This window comes from Silurus meridionalis, chromosome 7 (assembly GCF_014805685.1).
Source record: "Silurus meridionalis isolate SWU-2019-XX chromosome 7, ASM1480568v1, whole genome shotgun sequence".
In the NCBI taxonomy this organism is placed as follows: domain Eukaryota; kingdom Metazoa; phylum Chordata; class Actinopteri; order Siluriformes; family Siluridae; genus Silurus; species Silurus meridionalis.
In genome coordinates, this window is record NC_060890.1 from 2,354,213 (window position 1) to 2,374,215 (window position 20,003).

Genomic DNA, 20,003 nt, shown 5'->3' on the forward strand with positions numbered 1-20,003 from the left:
AAAAACTTGCCTTTAACCTGGTAAAAGACTGTTGCACAGCCAGTTCCACATACTTCAAGTTACTTTCACTTCAAGGTTTTGGCAAGGGTACCAAAGACAATGAAAAAAACAAACATACGCCTGGCATATTAAAGCAGGAATCTTGCCTGGCAGGAATTCATCGTGAATCTGAATACAGCACAATACCTTATGCCACCTCCTCACCTACCTTTGGGATTCAATCTGCCAGCTTTAATACAATTAATTTTTCTTTGTATAGCGCTTTTAACAATGAACATTGTCTCAAAGCAGCTTTGCACAGATAATGTGGTGATAAAAAATGAGTATGTTCTTTATAAGTAAGTTTGTCCCTGATGAGCAAGCCGGTGGCGACTGTGGTATAAAGAAGAAACCTTGAGAGGAACCAGACTCAATAGGAAACCCATCCTCATCTAGGTTCCACTGAATGTCCATTTATTGCAGATATACGATGTTGCGGGGTACAGGGATGATGATCAGAAGCGAACTGTAGTCCTGAGTCAGTGTAGCAGTCTGTTGACATTAACTACAGTCCAAATCCATCTGTAAATGACCACTAGCAGTGTTTTATTATGATTATCCTGTTTCATACTTTTATTTTATGTGACTTTTATTTTGACATCATGCCATTTCCAGGGGGGATTAATCTCTCCACGCACACACTTACGCTCACGCTCTCACTTGTTCAATAGAAGGCACGTGAAGTCATGTTACAAGACGATACATGTTTAGAGCCAGATATTGTAAAATATTACTGTAACTTTTAACTAAAGGTGTTCTTTGAAGTGTTATACCTTTCAGTGCTTGATTTGTTTGGCAGAAATAATTTAAGAATAATTTATGAAGTTTCTAGCTAGCTCTCCAACGTCTAAGTTAAGTTAATGGCGGCAGCTTTCTCTGGAGTACCACTCTCTAGCACCCTTTGATATGCGGAGCGAGGTATGTGGTTCATGTGTTATTTCATGTTAATTAATTTCATATGTTCATGTAATGATAATGATACCCATTTCATATAATGGCTGTTACCTGCTATGCTGTAATCGATTTGATGCCAAAGTGCATTTGTAAAGGGATTATTTTGTATCTGGCTAAATTGCCTTTGTTATTTTTCTTTTAAGTTTTCACGGTGTTGGTGCTATGCACACTCGTCTGAATTAAAGTACACCCGTCTGGAAACACTCCCAAGCCTGTTTATTCTAAGTCGAAGGGCTGCTACAGTGAAAACTCGTCGCTCGATGTGGAGTGAAACTCAACTCGACGTTAGAAGGACTGCCATCCGCTATTCTGTGTACAAGACTGCCACCTGCTGTTCACACACCCTCACTTCAACCGGCACTCAGGCAAGATCGGTCTATTACAGTTATGCTGATTGCTGCATAAAATCAAGGGGACTCTTTGATTGCGAACAGTGATATTTATGTAATGAACTTAAGTCACCTTTATAAACAATATACTGTACATGTTTGATGCTCTAAATTAATCATACATTTGAAAGATGAATTCAAAGATAGAGAAGGGTGATAAAAAAAAAAAAAAAACTATTGAACAAATTGAACCTGTTAATGTAAATTCATTCACGGGTAAATCTGTATTATAGCATTCATTGCTAAGCTGTTTGTGTGTTAGCCTACATTTTGTTGATGATAATCGCCCCCAGTGCAGTTTGGTATTTGTTGAGTTATTTAGCTATATTTCAGTAATTAAACTATAGTTTAGTAGTTCAATATAACCAAACAGCAACACAACTTCAAAAATGTCACTTAATGGAGAAGAAGTAGATAGCACACATAACCCACTCACAAAAACAGATAACCCACAGCCAGTCAGGTCTAGTTCCCGTGAAAGAACATTTACAGAAAAGGGATTTGAGATGCACAAACAGGAAGCCATTAGAAAGAATTCATGAGAGCTTATGGCTACTGGAAAGAGGTGGCAGGAAAGGTTAGGACCGCACTAAAATCATTCTGTTCTCAAGATGAACTAAATAAAATCAGAGAAGAAATCCAAAGTCAACACAGTGCAGTAAGTGAATGTTATGAGCCCATCCAACGCAACCACAATGCTACCCCAGACATTGTACCAAAAATGGATGCTTGTATAGCACTCACTGCAGAGATCAGCGAAATAATAAGGCAGCGGCTAGAAACTGTAGATGAGGCCTTCAATACAGAACTTGAGAAACTACGAGTGAGGATGGCACTTAAGAAGGATGAGTATGGATCTATCTTCGGACATACAAGGACAGATACTGTACTCTCTCTATCAGAAAATTCCATCCACTCACAGGGCTCAAGCAAACATGCAGATGCGGGAGCAGAACTCGCAGCTCAACAATAAAGGATTAAAGCAGTATATCAAATACAAGCTCAAGAAGAAGTTCTTAGCAAGTTAGAAGAAGAGAAGCAGCTAGTTCTTAAAAGGTTAGAAGAAGAAAGGCAAGTAGCTCTTAAAAGGTTAGAGGCAAATATGCGTCAGGAAAAGAAAAGACTACAGCAAATTCAAGCAGAGTCAGAAGTAAGAATAGCGGAGGCGAGAGTAAACGCATACGAGAGCCTCGAACATGACTCCAAAGACTGGCTAAAAGAGACTGATCTCACAGTTGAATTCAAAAGCCAGCTCAATCCAAGGGCCAACGCATACCTCCACAAGCACACGCCAATGCGCTAGCATCTCCTGAGAAGGACAGCCTTACCCAAGCACTCATTAACTCACTCAGTATGAATCGCCTGCCTGCTCCTGAGCCACCAAAGTTCTCTGGCGAAGCCCTAAAGTATGTAGACTGGAAGATGTCCTTCATGGCCCTCATAGACCACCAGCCTCTCCCAGCTCATGAAAAAATGTTCTACTTAAAAACCTATCTGAGCGGAGAAGCACGTAAAGCTGTAGAGGGATTCTTCTATAGAAACTCTGAAGAAGCATATCAGGGGCCTTAAAGGTCCTGGAAGAAAGGTACGGAAACCACTTCATTGTGCAAATGGCCTTTAGAGACAAGCTCATGAAATGGCCCAATATTGGTACCAGTGATCCCGCTGCACTTCGAGAGTTTGCTGACTCCCTGCAAGGATGCGTTGAAGCGATGCCTCATGTGAAGGGATTGGCCATTTTGGACGACTGTGAAGAGAACCACAAGTTGCTGAAGAAATTACCTGACTGGATCACACGCAGATGGAGCAGAATCGTCACGGAAAGGTTAGATGAATCCGGGGATTACCCAAGCTTTTCCTGTTTCACAAGGTTCATCCAGAAGGAGGCTCGGATAGCCTGTAACCCTGTCGCCTCTCCACTTCTGATCAAGGCTACAGATGACAGGCAGTCCAAAAAAACTAGAGCACTTCACACAAACAGTTAAAGGAACAATCCCACGGAAAGGGTTGAGAAAGTGTTCAACACCAAGTCAAGGCCACCTTGTCCTATCTGCCAAGATAAGATGCACGGCGTCGTGAAGGGCCCTACCTTTGCAGCAAAATCCCTGGAAGACAAGAAAGCCAGCATACGGGAAAACAATTTGTGCTACGGATGTTTGAGAAAGGGACATAACAGTAAGGATTGCAAAACGCGACACACTTGTGTCATATGCGGCAGACGTCACCCCACCTGTCTACATGAAGCGAGAGAGAACCGATCTGTGGAATCAAAAGAGAAACAGTCCACTTCCACAGACAAAGTCAAAGATCAAAGTGACGTCCCATGCAGTGACGCAGCGCGTCTTCGCCACATCAAGCATTGTCCCTGTTTTCATGTAATCTGTAAATGAACCACAGAAAGAAGTTGTAAAGGGTGCTCTTCTAGACACGCAGAGTGACTCGACATTCGTCTTGGAAGACTTACTCGAAGAGCTGAACGTGGAGACTAAACCAGTACAGCTCAAACTAAGCACCATGACAGCTGTTGACACACCCATAGCCAGCAAAAGTGTCTATGGTCTACGAGGACAGGACTACAGTCTGAAAACCAGATTCAGCTACGCCAAGCCTACACCCGTGGCTTCATCCCGGTTGACAAGTCCTACATTCCGACTTCCAAAACAGCGCTGCTCTGGCCTCACCTAAAGCATCTAGCGAACAAACTTCCGCTGCTGAAGGACTGTGAGGTGGGACTGTTAATTGGAAGTGATTGCCCGTTGGCGTTAGCCCCCCAGGAAGTCGTCACAGGAGGCGAAAATGATCCATTCGCCCAGAGAACGGAACTTGGCTGGCGTATAGTAGGCTCATCCAATCCACATCTGGATCGCCAGGGAAACCAGAGATTCATCCATCGAGTGACAATGAAGGAAATACCTGCGCCATCAACCAACGATGTGCTGAAGGTCTTGGAATCAGACTTCAATGAAAGGAAGTATGCAGACAAAGACAAGTATGTGTCTCAGGACGACGTTCGCTTCATTCAGCTTCTGAGTGACAACATAATTCAAAGGAAAGATAGACACTATGAAATGCCCCTCCCTTTCAAGAGCACAGAGCTTCCTCTGCTACCAGACAACAAGAAGCTGGCAACAGTTCGACTGCAGCACTTAAAGAGAAGATTGAAAAATAACGAGCGGTATAAAGAACAGTACAAGGCCTTCATGAAGGATATGATAAAGAAAGGTAACGCAGAGCCAGCCTCTCCTGTGACAGGACAGAAAACTACGTGGTACATACCACACCATGGGGTGTTCCACCCCAAGAAGCCAGAGAAGCTAAGGGTCGTCTTTGACTGTTCAGCGAAGTTCCGTGGCATCTCACTAAATGATACTTTGCTAACAGGTCCTGATCTGATCAACTCTCTCCTTGGAGTGCTATGTCGTTTTAGGAAAGAGGCCGTAGCCATCATATGTGACATCGAGAAAATGTTCCACCAGTTTTACGTTTCTCCTGAACTACAAAACTACTTACGGTTTCTCTGGTGGGAAGATGGAGACCTCGAAGCAGAGCCTCAAGAGTATCAAATGGCTGTCCACCTATTCGGCGCCACTTCGTCACCCGGATGTGCCAACTTTGGTCTGAAGTACTTGGCACGTCAACACAAGGGAGAGTATCCATCAGCGTCAGCCTTTGTTGAAAGGAACTTCTACGTCGATGATGGGCTTATCAGCGTCCCCTCTGTAGAAGAAGCAAAGGAGTTGATTGCTGAAGCACGAGAGTTGTGAAAGAGAGGAGGTTTGCATCTACACAAGTTCAACTCAAATGAAAGGTCAGTTCTGGACTCTGTGGACCCAACTGAGAGAGCAGTCACATCTGAACCCCTCAATCTGGACCTAAATGCAGCTCCAGCAGAACGTGCTCTTGGTATTCAGTGGTCCCTTGAACAAGACACCTCCAGCTTTAATGTAAACCCTCAGACCAGGCCCTCCACACGTCGTGGCATCCTATCCGTCAGTCCTTGGGCTTCCTACGATCCAGTCAGATTCGTGGCTCCATTTATCTTAACCGGAAAGTGCATCCTCCAGGAGCTGTGCCATCGAGGCATTGGCTGGGATGACCCACTTCCCGAAGACTTAAGTCCACGGTGGGAGAGATGGAAGAGTGACCTACAAGGGCTGAAGGAAGTCTTAATACCGAGATGTTACCAACCACAAGGCTTCTGCAAAACGGTCACAAGGGAACTCCACCACTTCTCGGATGCCAGCAATATAGGATATGGCTCGTGTTCCTATCTGAGAAGCAAGAATGAAGATGGTGAAGGTTACTGCAGCCTCGTGATGGCAAAGGCTAGAGTTGCGCCTACAAAACTCACAAGCATTCCAAGATTGGAACTTTCAGCAGCAGTGGTCGCTGCAAGATCAAGTGTCATGCTGAGAAACGAGCTTGAAATGTCGACCCAAGAAGAATTTTTCTGGACTGACTCCCAAGTTGTCCTGGCTTATATCAATAATGAAGCAAGAAGGTTCCATGTCTTCATTGCCAATCGTGTGCAAATGATCAGAGAACACACCAGCCCCAGCCAGTGGCACTACGTAGACACAACAGGAAACCCTGCTGACCATGCGTCGAGAGGTCTAAATGCAGCAGACATCTCCTCAACAAACTGACTATCAGGTCCCAAGTTCCTGTGGGAACAAGAAATACATCCAGAGTCTCACCTAACTCCTGAGTTGCTCCTCGGTGATCCCGAGGTCAGGTCAATGCAGGCGTTCACAACTAAAGTTGAACCTTCAAAGTCAGACTTTCTTACCCGTCTAGATCGATTCTCCTCCTGGTCAAAACTCCTGAAAGTCATTGCAAGAATCAAGAGGCTGAATTCAAAGCAAACCCATCTTGGCAAACCTGTGAGTGTGGAAGAACGCGAGAGCTGTTGAATCAGTAGTGAAGCTTGCACAAGAAGCAGCATTCTCCCAAGAGATGAAGATACTTCAAAAGGGAAAAGGTCTTCCAAACTCCAGCCCTCTGCTTCGCTTGGATCCCATCTTAGAAAGAGGAGCACTTCATGTTGGTGGGAGACTGGATCAGTCATCCTTAAGCCTAGAGGTCAGACACCCTTTGATATTACCCAAAGGAGGACATATTACCAAGTTGATCTTGACCCACTGTCACGAGAAGATCTGTCACCAAGGACGGAATCAAACTCACACAGATGTGTGAAGTGCAGAAGACTCAGACGGCCTGCAGAAGAGCAACGCATGGCAGAGCTTCCTAAGGAGCGTGTAGAAGTCTCTGCCCCCTTCACATACTGCGGCATCGATTGCTTCGGCCCATTCACCAAGAAAGCCCATAAAGAGCAAAAGCGCTATGGCTTAATCTTCACTTGCCTTGCCTCTCGATCTGTTCACATTGAGATGCTTGAGGACTTATCCACAGATGCATTTATCAATGCTTTAAGATGCTTCATCAGTCTCAGAGGAGCCGTTCGTCAACTCCATTGCGATCAAGGAACCAATTTTGTGGGAGCTAAAAATGAATTCAAAGAAGCAATAAAGCAATGTGACACCAGAACAATCAAAAGCTTCCTCTCAGAAAGGCAATGTGAGTTTATCTTCAATGCTCCCTCAGCAAGTCATGCTGGTGGCGTCTGGGAGCGCCAGATTCGGACTGTCCGTAATGTCTTAAATGCCACTCTCTGTCAATACTTAGGCAGACTCGACGACTCTTCCCTTCGAACCCTGTTCTATGAGGCAATGGCCATTGTGAACAGCCGTCCGTTAACTGTAAACGGAGTAAATGATCCTACCTCGAACCAGCCATTAACTCCATAATCATCTCTTACTGATGAAGTCCAAAATTGCCCTTCCACCACCTGGAAAATTTGAAAAGGAAGATGTCTATGCAACTAAAAGGTGGCGAACAGTCCAGTACTTCGTCGAACAGTTCTGGAGCTGGTGGAAGAGAGAGTATCTCATGAACATTTCCACACGCCAAAAGTGGCATACGACTCGACGCAACCTTAAGGTAGATGACTTAGTCATTATAAAGGAAGACACCCCTAGAAATCAGTGGCATTTGGGAAGAGTGGTTGAAACCACAAAGGAGAGCGATGGACTAGTGCGTCGCATCAAGGTGTTAGTAGGAGAAAGAATGTCAGCAAAACAAGATCGCCCTACCAAACCTTTGATTATAGAAAGGCCCATTCAGAAACTAGTTCTCCTCCTCGAGAGTGAGTGATCAGTCTAGTTGTCTACACCTTTAACCCCTTATGACCTAGTCTGCTCTCTTTAGTTATTAAGTAATACTCACCTGCACATATCTAGAAACACTGATACAGACATAGGACTCAAGTATGAGCCGTTCAGCCAGGTTGATCCTTGTCTTCACTCTTCATAACGTGAGTGGTGGGAGTGTAAATGACCACTAGCAGTGTTTTATTATGATTATCCTGTTTCATACTTTTATTTTATGTGACTTTTATTTTGACATCATGCCATTTCCAGGGGGGATTAATCTCTCCACGCACACACTTACGCTCACGCTCTCACTTGTTCAATAGAAGGCACGTGAAGTCATGTTACAAGACGATACATGTTTAGAGCCAGATATCGTAAAATATTACTGTAACTTTCAACTAAAGTTGTTCTTTGAAGTGTTATACCTTTCAGTGCTTGATTTGTTTGGCAGAAATAATTTAAGAATAATTTATGAAGTTTCTAGCTAGCTCTCCAACGTCATAGTTAAGTTAATGGCGGCAGCTTTCTCTGGAGTACCACTCTCTAGCACCCTTTGATATGCGGAGCGAGGTATGTGGTTCATGTGTTATTTCATGTTAATTAATTTCATATGTTCATGTAATGATAATGATACCCATTTCATATAATGGCTGTTACCTGCTATGCTGTAATCGATGTGATGCTAAAGTGCATTTGTAAAGGGATTATTTTGTATCTGGCTAAATTGCCTTTGTTATTTTTCTTTTAAGTTTTCACGGTGTTGGTGCTATGCACACTCGTCTGAATTAAAGTACACCCGTCTGGAAACACTCCCAAGCCTGTTTATTCTAAGTCGAAGGGCTGCTACACCATCCTCAAAGCTCCCGTTCGTACTTCGGAAATTTCATAGAACCACCCAAAGCATTGATGAGAACCGTCCCAAGCTGCACAGAGTCACAATCGAAGAGAGCACTATCCAGAGGCAGGCCTGGACGAAGTGGGAAGATCCACAACGGGAAGAGGGGCAGGAAGAGGGGTAACTGGAACCTCAGGAGCATGTTTACCTCGGCCGAGAGAGAGAGAGAGAGAGAGAGAGAGAGAGAGAGAGAGAAAGGGGTGATGGGAAGAGAAGGATGTGGATTAGGATGTGTACTTATTGTTGTATAAATGTCAATGCCACTGTGCAGTTTGGACTCCAGCAAGACTCACTATGGCAGCATAGCTAAAAGGGAGAACCAGAAGTTAACACTAACATGAGGGATCTCTGGGATAAGGCATTTAGCAGACACCTTATCCAGAGCGACGTACAAAAGTGCTTTAAATCTCTAGTAATGAATAAATCTACACTGGTACGCAAGATTACAAACTCAATATAAATATAACTCGAATTCTACAAACTTGGAAAGTGCTAATTTAGGTATTTCAGGAAGAGGTAGGTCTTCAGTCGTCGCTTAAAGATAATCAGGGACTCTGCTGTTCGTACATCTAGGGGAAGTGCATTCCACCACCTCGGTGCCAGAACAGAGAAGAGCCTTGAAGTGAACTGAAGATACTGCGATGCGAGACCCTTAAGTGCTTTATACGTCAGTAGAAGTATTTTATAATCAATGCGAGATTTGATTGGAACCCAGTGTAGACTGATTAAAACAGGAGTGATGTGGTCATATTGTCTAGATCTAGTGAGGACTCTTGCTGCTGCATTCTGAACTAACTGAAGCTTATTTAGGAACTTACTCGAACACCCAGACAGTAAAGCATTACAGTAGTTTAATCTAGATGAAACTAAAGCATAAACTAGTTTTTCTGCATCCTGTAACGACATAATTTTTTAAATTTTAGCAATATTTCTAAGGTGAAAGAAGGCGATCCTGGTGATATTATTCACATGAGCCTCAAAGGAAAGACTAGGGTCAATAATCACACCAAGGTCTTTGACTGCTGTACATGCTGAAACAGAAACACCATCCAGAGATGCTACGTAATCGGAAAGTTTGCTTCTAGCTGCATGTGGTTCTAGTAAAATTACTTTCGTCTTATCTGAGTTGAGCAGAAGAAATTTATTAGGCATCCACTGTCTAATGTCCTTTACACACTCCTTAGCATTGTTAAGCTGATCTCTCTCATCTGGCTTTGCTGAAATATACATCTGTGTATCATCAGCATAGCAATGGAAGCGAATACCTTGTTTATGTATAATTTCACCCAGAGGTAGCATATATAAAGAAAAAAACAGTGGGCCAGATCCTTGCGGAACACCAAACTTTACCTCAGAGAGTGTGGAGAACTTACCATTTACATCAACAAGATGATAGCGATCAGTCAACTAAGACCTGAGCCAGGAGAGAGCTGTTCCCTTTATTCCAACAATGTTCTCAAGTCTAGCAAGCAGTTGTCATGCGGGTACAGAGGTGGACGCCGAAGTAGCAGCAAATAAAGTTTTATTCACACACAAAACACAAGCAAGGCAGAGCCAACACAAAAACCTGCTGCAAAAAAGAGATAATCCGGTGGTGCGCACACAGCGCGGCCCACAGCAGTTCAGAGTCTGCAGGATAATCCAAATAACGGAATCCGGGGAAAAAAAGGAAAGTATAATCCAAGGTGAGTCTGGAAAGAGACGCGGTCCACTATGTCTGGGTCGGAACCCGAGTTAAGTTAAATTTTACTAACTTTAAATTATACAAAAAAAAATTATAATAATCTTTCTAGAAAATAAAAAGGCTATACAAAAAAAAACTAACACAGGGAAAATCAAAACAAAGCTAGAGACAAACTGACATACGGGGTATCTCTATCTGGCCCTCACCCACCTGGACAACAAGGACACATACGTACGAATGCTGTTCATAGACTTCAACTCAGCATTCAACACGATCATCCCTCAGCATCTGATCTATAAGCTGAGAATACTGGGCCTGAACACCTCCCTCTGCAACTGTATCCTGGACTTCCTGCCTGGGAGACCTCAGTCAGTCCGGATCAGAAAAAGCATCTCCAGCACCACCACACTGAGCATTGGGGCCCCTCAGGGCTGTGTGCTCAGCCCACTGCTGTTCACTCTGCTGAAAATTGTGTAGCAATGCCAGCTCTAACCACATCCTCAAGTTTGCACGACCATGGTGGGTTTTATCCGCAAGAACGACGAGTCAGCATACAGAGAGGAGGTGGAACAGTTAACAGCCTGGTGTGGACCCAACAACCTGTCTCTAAACCTTGACAAAACCAAAGAGATGGTTGTGGACTTCAGGAGAGCACAGAGCAACCATGATCATCGATGGATCCTTAGTGGAGATCGTCAAGAGCACAAAATTCCTTGGTGTTTATCTGGCGGATAACCTCACCTGGTCACTCAACACCAGCTCCATCACCAAGAAAGCCCAGCAGCGTCTCTACTTCCTGAGAAGGCTGAGGAAAGTTCAGCTCCCTCCTGCCACCCTGACCATGTTCTATAGAGGGACTATTGAGAGCATCCTATGCAGCTGCCTCACTGCCTGGTTTGGGAACTGCACCGTCTCGGATCGCAAGACCCTACAGAGGGTAGTGAGGACAGCTGAGAAGTTCATCGAAGTCTCTCTCTCCTCTATTACGGACATTTAAACCACACGCTGCATCTGCAAAGCCAACAGCATTGTGGACGACCCCACACACCCCTCACACACACACACTTTTTACCCTCCTGCCATCAGGAAAGCGGTTCCGAAGCATTCGGGCCGTCACATCCAGACTGTGCAACTGTGTGTCACTGAACTGTACAACCTGAAATCAAATACACACGTATTACTCATCTCAATCCATTACACCACCAATTATTTATTATTTATACTTAACCATATTATACCATTTACATGCTGTTGGTTTTTTTTTTTTTTTGCACCTTTTGACTGCTGCTACTGCTGTTTTTTGCACTGCATTGTGTGTTTACATATACTCTTGTTCATAGTCTTTTATAGTCCTCTTTGGACAGTACTGTATAATCAGAGTATACAGTACGTTTACAGGTTGGTGCTATTTTGTGTAATGTGTATCTGCACCCGCAGTCTTGTGTTGCCTGTCTGCACTGTTTTTTGTCTGCACTGTTTGCACTCGGCTGAACTCAATGTACTTTATTTAGCTTTATGTTGTGTTGTAGCTCTATGTTGTTTAGTGTAGCACCGGGGTTCTGGAGCAACGTTGGCTCATTTTCACTGTGGATTGTGTACCATTGTATATAGTAGAAATAACAATGAAAGCCTCTTGACTTGACTTGACTCTTGACTTGACCACAAGATTCGTACATCCCATTCCATAGTTGGTCCCCATTTGCTGTTAATAATAACCTCTCCTGTTTTGGGAAGATGTTTCACTAGATGTTGGAGTGTGGTTGGAGAGATTTGTGCTCATTCAGCCACAAGGGTAGTGAAACGAGGGCTTTCAACTCAAAGTGCAGTCTGCATTTCAAATTAAATGTAAGGTTTAGATATAATCCTAAAAAGTAATGGGTGTCCCATTACTTTTCTCCTATAGTCTCTGTTCCAACAGAACAACAAGCCAAAGTACAAGGCTTTAAAATAGCTTGCAACTAAAGATGGTTTGTATTTTTTTTGGTAAAGGATAGCAAAATATTAAGGTGTTGCCACCATAGCTGTTGTGCTTGGCAAGAAAATACATTTTTTTTTTTATAAGGACATTCTTCCTTTATGAATGTTTAAAGAAACATTACTTCAATACTTAAACAGAAACTATACTTCATTAATATACTTCATAAATGTATTACAAATTTGCTTTCATTTCTGAAATTCTGTAATAAGGTTTGTGTTACCATTTAACGGAATACATTTTAAAGTAATATGTATTTTTTCATGCAGTGCAAAAATGTAAATGTATCTAATTACTTAATGGAATTTACCTTTTTTAAAACATTTTTACTCATTTCAAGAATAAAATCATTCTACTTAGCAGATATTTTTTTATTTAGAAAAGTGGAAATGTAACATTTCATTGAAAATATTTGTTTTCCTGTATTGTAAATAAATTAATTCAAACGTAAAAGTAAAACTATTTTGCAATAGATGACAATCACAGACAAGTTGAACTATTCTTAATTTTCATTCTTCTTATTCTTCACAGCAAGTTGAACTAGATGGACAACTACTTATTTAAGCTTTTTTTGTGTTGAACAATGAACATGCTGTTCTTATCTTTATTTATCATTCTTTTACTACTTGTTTGAGTCAGCACACCTGTTCTGTAAGACCAGAAAAATGCATCTGCCCACACTGTGTACTTGATAGTGTGCAACTACCAAGCTCACCGATTTTAGCAGTGATTTACACTCTTTGACAAATGATGTCTAAAAAATATTTTTATTTAAAATCCTGTCCAATGAATTGAATTCAACACAGGTGGATGTGAAAACCAAATGGTAAAGGAAAGCACAGAAATGTGAAGCAATTCTAAGTGTATTGACGTGAATTTATACTGTATGTCCATATTTGCAAAGTTATCACAAATCTGGGTCTGACCAACTTTAAATTCACTAAACTCTGTGACACGGTTAATAATTAAGGGCCCAATGGAAAATGACGAAGATCCAGGACCATCTGCACAATTTCTAAAACATTTTATAACTTATTGATACATAGATAGAAAGATGCATTTATGTGTCACATATACAATTCAGCAGTGGGGGGGCAGGCATTTGGTACCTGGGCCTTCAGTAGGGACTTACCCGACTTAATCCACCTCTTAATACCACTACTATCACGTCGCTATTATAGAAACCATCATTACTTTACAAAAACGCAATATAACAACATGTGGCATTACAAAGAGAGAGGCATTTCACATATGGAGGGTGAATATCATTTTACTAAACAAGAAACCCAGTTAAGACTCCAAACCTCTACACTACAACCACAACTGTGCACCTACAACATCTGGAGCAGTTCAGAATCAATATTTGTCTAATAACATGACAAAAACATAAAATTTTAATAAAATACAACCTAATCACCAGAGATTCAGACTCAAAATTTGCACCGCTCCTTAGAGGCTGTAAGCCAGTGGTACCGCTCGTATTCACTGGTCTGAAAGTGCCAAACAACCCTTTCCCGGGCTTTGACATGCTAGCTAGCTTCAGGATTGGCGGACCTTTCCTCATGATGTTTAGTTTTTCTTAAAAATGGATTTTTAAGAATGTCTGAGACCAAATTAATTTCTCCTCAGAGTTTTCCTCTGACTAAACAATCAGAGGACGGATAAAATGCTAAGGTTATTATGGGCTAGCTGTCCTGTGAGGCAAATTTTAAATCTGATTGGTTAAAGAAACAGACCCATTCATAATAGAGACTATGGTTAAAAAAAAAAAAAAAAAGCAGGACTGACTTTGAAGGCCCTGGGCAGATTAGATTGACATGGCAGCACATAGTGGCTGAAATCTGAATGGACAAAAAATCGAACATACACATACTGGAAGTAGTGCAGCCAAGAGAAAGACTACAAAATGAAGAGAATAAACTGTTGGAAATGGATTAATACAATTTCATGAAACAAATATTAGAATTTAGGTTGTAAATGTAGGTCAGTGCTTCTGATAGTGTTTAAGTCAGCAGTGAAGGCTTTGTGGGCCCTGACTGCCCGCCACTGCATTACAGGACAGTAAAATGCTTTCTTTGCGTATCCAAGCACTGTTGAAGAACTCGGGCCAGGGCACAGGGTCAGCCGTGATACAGCACCAGGGAGCACAGAGGGTTAAGGGCATTGCTTAGCACCTTGGTGGCAATATAGCGAGGCAATATTAGGGCTTGAACCCCCGACCAGTAACCCAAAGCCTTAACAACTGAGGTACCACTTCCCCATGTAAGTCAGTCCTCACAACTGATGCTAATGCTCACCTTTTACAAAGCTAAGTTACTTTAAATACTGGTAGACAATTTCAATATTTTGTGTAGCAAAATCTCAAATTTTTGTGTTTGTTTAGGAAGCTCCATTATTGCTGTAAAAATTATTGTATTATGAGATATTCAAGTGAGATCAAGACAGAGATTATGTGTTGCTTTTATACTTGTCACATATACATACATCTTTAGAAAAAGATGGCGGTGTGTACAGCGAGAGGCTCAGCATCTCTACAGATTTGCCATATTTGTGCTTATTTATACACTATTTTTCTGCATGCCCATGCGATTCACTTATGCGAGTATAACATTCAACAGACAGTCACTCTTGGATAATGGTCATATCTGCACAAACTCTGTTTCGAACTTCATTTTCAATTTCGACCAGATACCACCAGAGATCATAATAAAGCTGCAACTGTCAGGCTGACGACCATGACGCGGAAATAACTCAATCATTGTTTATTTAAACAAAAACGCTCACAAACCGTGAAGAGAAGCAAACATCCGCTCGAGACGAGTTATCCAAAACGAAACTTAGAGTCCAAAAACGAAAGCAAAAGTCCTAAGGCGATCACCAGCATGACCTTCAAGAACCGACAGCCTGTGACTCGAGAACGTAAGTTTATATAGTCTAGTCCTTAACGAGCCACAGCTGTCGGTGATCCTGGCAGGCAAAGGATAACGAGGCACCGTGACAGCTACTGAGGGGGGCGTGGCAGGGTGAATCTCTGACAGCGGCCGAGGGAGGCGTGGCAGGGGAATCCCTGACAGGGGCCGAGGGAGGCGTGGCAGGGGAATCCCTGACAGCAACACAGCGAGTCTTTTATTCCGACCGGAACTGTCTGGTGCCGGCACAGAGACCATAAACAGAAACAAGGAAAACACGGAGGACTTCGGTTTAAACTAACGCTAAACCCACACTGACCAAAGCTTCCTAGTATTATTCTCGCCAATGTTCGGTCCCTGGCAAACAAAATGGATGAACTCAGGATCTGGACCCTCACCCAGAGATTGATTATGGACTCCAACATAATGGTCTTCTTGGAAACTTGGCTCAACATCGGCATCCCAAACAGCGTGCTGGAGCTCAAGGGGTGCACCATTTTCAGGTGCACCCCTCGAGAAGAGAAGGCTTATGCATTTATGTAAACAACACATGGTGTTTCTTCTCACTGCTCTGCTGATCTTGAATACCTGATCATTAACATGAGTTCATATGCCTTGTTGTGATAGCAATGTATGTCCCCCTGGATGCTAAGGCTCTGCTATCAACAAACTGCAGACAGTATATCCAGCCTTTATCATCACTGGGTATTTTAATTGCTGCAATTTGTTTTGCCAAGATTCCAACAGCATGGTTCCTGTTTCACTAGAGGACACAAAACACTGGATCATGTATATACAAGTATGGCTGATACTTTCACCTCACATCTCTCCCCCACCTCAGACTATCAGACCATCTCTCATTGTTCCTTCTGCCCAAGTACTCGCCAGTCATCAAACATGCAACACAGCCAGAGCACGCAACACAGCCAGAGCCAATCTGAGAAGGGGACTCTGCAAAGCCAAACATGTATACAAACAGCGGATCGAGGAGCACTTCAACTCTGCTGACCCCTGGAACATGTGGCAAGGGATTCGGGCCATTACTGACCTAGGGTGAATGCACAGGAAGTGACTGACCCTGACAGCATCCATGGCCGTGTTCTCAGAGCATGCCCGGAGCAGCTGACTGAGGTCTTCACAGACATCTTCAATCTGTCCTTGTCCCTTTTCACCTATGACTGAGTACCTGCCTATGCCTCAAACAGCATTGTTAAGTTTGCAGATGGCACCACAGTGGTAGGCCTCATCAGAGGAAACAATGAGAAGGCTTACAGGGAAGAGATCCAGCACCCAGTAGCAAGGTGAAAATTAATCATTGTGGATTTTAAATGAGCCAGCAATCACACTCATACTCAGATTCACATCAAAGGAGCTGCAGTTGAACGTGTACCCAGCTTTAAGTTCCTGGGAGTCCACATCTTTGAGGATCTCACCTCTGAACTCTCCAATCCTGATCAAGAAGGCACAACAGCACCTGTTTTTTTCTGAGGAGACTTAAAACGTCCCATCTGTGGTACAGGATACTGGAGATCTTTTAATGCTGTGACATTGAGAGCATCCACACTAACTGCATCTCAGTGTGGTATAGTAGCTGCACTGCTTTGGACCATAAAGCTCTTCAGAGGGTGGTGAAAACTGCCCAACAAGTCACTGGCAATCATCTACCCACTATGGAGAACATATACTGTCTGCAAAGGTCAAGGGACATTATCAAAGATAGCTCTCACCCCATCCATGGACAATTAACCCTTCTCCCATCAGGTAGATGCTACAGGTGCCTCAGAGCCAGGACAAACAGACTGAAAGAAAGCTTTTTTCTGTGGCTGTTACTGCACTGAACAACTGATTTATTACTGCATTGTCACTATCTGTGTATTTTGCACTTGTCACCAGTTCACAGCCCATAGAAGCGGGCAGCCAGGTAACAAAGTCAATGGCCGGGTGTGACCACGGATGTTTCGGGATAGTAAGGGGCCGAAGGAGACCTTGGGGGCGGCCAAGAGGGTTCTTGTGTTGGGCGCAGTCGGGGCAGGCTGCGACAAAGTCCTCGGTGTCTTTTACCATGGAGGGCCACCAAAAGCGTGTCTTGACCAGAGAAAAAGTATGAGTCTGACCAGGGTGATAGAAGAATTGTGACACCATTGGAGAAAATCAGAGCAGAGACCCTCTGGGACGAACAGGAGACCAGTGGGGCAACCCTCGGGAACAGGGCCCCTGTCCTGGGCATTCTTGACCCGCTCCTCCAAGGCAAGACTGAGGGTGTGAACCAACACAGATTTGGGAAGGATGGTCTCGGAGCATGGCTCCTCCTCCTCCAGGGCATGAACTCTAGAAAGTGCATCAGGCTTGATGTTTCAGCTCCCAGGCTGGTACAAGAGAGAGAACCAGAAGCGGCCAAAGAAAAGGTTTTGTTGCAGTGATCCGCCCAGACCAGAAAGGTGACCGCCGCCTCCTCCATCTCGTGGCACCATTCCTCCAAGGCTAGTTTGACAGCAAGGAGCTTCCTCTCTCCCACCGGATAGTTACGTTCTGAAGAGCTAAGGTGCCTGGAGAAAAAGGCACAAGGATGCAGGCGGTTATCCTCGGGGCAGACCTGGGAGAGCACTGCTCCTGCCCCTACATTGGAGGTGTCGACTTCAACTACGAATTGGGTCAGGAAAGATGAGGATGGGTGCCTCAGCGAATCACCACTTAAGCTCGAGAAACGCCTCCTAAGCCTTAGGGCCCCAAAGGAATGAGCGGAGGGAGCCCAGAATCCTTTGTAGTTGGCAGCGGGAGGTGGGGGTTGCCCAATCCCAGATTGCCTGGATCTTGGCAGGGTCCATCTGGATAGTACCGGCTGAAAGCAGGTATCCCATGAACGAGGTTTGTGAGGTGTGGAACTCACATTTTTCAGGTTTCACGTAAAGCCCGTTTTTGAGGAGTCTCTCCAAGACCTGACGCATCTGCCGGACGTGTTCATCCATGGAATGGGAGAAGATTAGAATATCATCTGGATATCAACACAAAGCCGTTGAGTATGTCTCGGAGGACCTCATTGACCAGTGCCTGAAAGACGGCCAAACAGCATGATGAGGTACTTGTAATGACAGGCTGGGGTATTGAAGGCGGTCTTTCATTTATCCCCCTCCCTGATATGCACCAGGTGGTATGTGTTGTGTAGATCCAGCTTAGTGAAGACCGTGGCACCATGCAGAAGCTTGAACACCAAGCCCATAAGCAGCAAGGGGTAACGATTCCGGACGGTGATTGCATTAAGACCCCGGTAGTAGACCGGGCTCTGGGGCAGATAACTGATAGAGGCCGCCCCAGGAAGCAGCTCAATGGTACAGTCGAAGTGTTGGTGGGGAGGCAGGGAGGTAGCCGAGGCCTTACTGAACACAGGCATTAGTTCATGATAGATTTCAAGAACCGATGCTAAGTCTGAGTGCTTGGGAGTGAAAACCGGCAGTGGTTTGGGTGGGGGGAGGGTGCCCCAATCTAGAATATACCCTGTCATCCAGTCTACACTTCGGTTGTGTTTCCGAGGCCAAGGGAACCCGAGCATGATGGGGGCTTGGGGCGAGGAGATGACCAATAAGCAAAGCCACTCCTGATGTCGTTCCCCCACTGACATGAGTAGAGGCTTAGTGCGGTGAATGGCCCGGTCTAAAAGGCTGCCGTCCATTGCTCTGATTAGCAGAGCTTCGGGTAGGGGTTCCATGGGGACTTGAAGTTGCTTAGCAAGCTTGAGGTCGATGAACTCAGCGTCAGCTCCGAGTTGACAAAAGCAGCCAATTCCGTGCCTCTGGGGCCTGCCTGAAGGTGGACCAAGATGGTGGGTTTTGAGGGAGTGGGGGAAGAGGGGCTCGTGGGTGCTCCCTCCTTCACTGACGAGCCTTGTCTTTTACTAGGCAGGATGCAGCCATGTGCCCTTTACCTCTGCAGTAGAGGCATAGAAACAGTCTCTCCTTCTCGGCGGTGGTCAGGTGGTGGCATCCTATTTTCATATCCTGCAGCGGAGAGAAAGAACGGGTGCCGGGACCCAAAGCACACCTTTACAATATCCTGGTGTTCTTTTAGTCTCTAGAGAAGCAAATCCATCAAATGCATTCGGTATTCCAGCACCTCCTGCCACTGATGACTCTGGTTTCCACACTCAAACCACTAGCCAGATGAAGAGGCTTAACCAGGCACAAGAAAACGGCTGGGTTCAAGCTACTCTGGGTGGAGTTCACTTAACTCCCTTCCAACCACCACGACAGGCGTATCCCTTTACTGCTGGTCTATGGCTACCAGCCCCCTTTATTTTCCATCCATCCTATTTACATTATCCCTGTTTTGCACTGCTCGCATGGTTGGCAAAAGGCTTGCGTGGCTTTTCTTAAGGATCTCTAGAGTTATGCCTGTTAGGCCAACACCCTGTGAGACCCAGTGACCGTAAGCTCACCCTACAATTTCTGGGGCTGTCCCTGTCTCTGAGGGCATTAACCCAGTTGCAGTTTGACTTAAACTACCCAAAGCTCTCAATTTCAGACCCATCCAAGCATGTTCCTAGGCACAGCAGCCATCTTGCATAAGATTAAATAGATGATGGTTTCTCAAGTTCATTGCCAGATTGGCTTTTTTTGGCTTTTGCAATTTTTTAGACTCTGCAGGTTTTCCCTTAGCTTTACTATCCCATCGCTCGAACATACTGTATGTAATAATAAAGTCCCTTAAACGCATTGTCCTGCCCTATACAAAGTCCACCACAGACCCACTCATAGACCCTTTACAGTTTCTCTACAGAGCAAACAGGTCTGTAGATGATGCAGTTAACATGGCCCTTCATTTCATCCTCCAGCACATGGACTTCCCAGGAACCTCTGTCAAAACCTTGTGTGTGGATTTTAGCTCTGCCTTCAATACGTTATCACCACTTTGCTACAGGATAGGCTCTCTTAAATCAGTGTGCCTGATTCTAC

The 20,003-nt window shown here is 44.2% G+C and overlaps 2 protein-coding genes across 2 annotated transcripts in view; one reads left to right on the forward strand and one right to left on the reverse strand.

Annotated features, from left to right (window-relative positions):
• Positions 1 to 20,003, reverse strand: part of LOC124388390 (alpha-tectorin-like) — a 43,132-nt gene that overhangs the window by 19,869 nt on the left and 3,260 nt on the right. The gene's annotated exons all lie outside the window — the stretch shown is intronic.
• LOC124388391 lies at positions 605 to 6,264 on the forward strand. The gene is made up of 2 exons (XM_046852957.1): positions 605 to 957; positions 1,137 to 6,264. The coding sequence occupies exon 2, from the start codon at positions 4,283 to 4,285 to the stop codon at positions 5,144 to 5,146; it is 864 nt and encodes a 287-aa protein (XP_046708913.1). The 5' UTR covers positions 605 to 957; positions 1,137 to 4,282; the 3' UTR covers positions 5,147 to 6,264.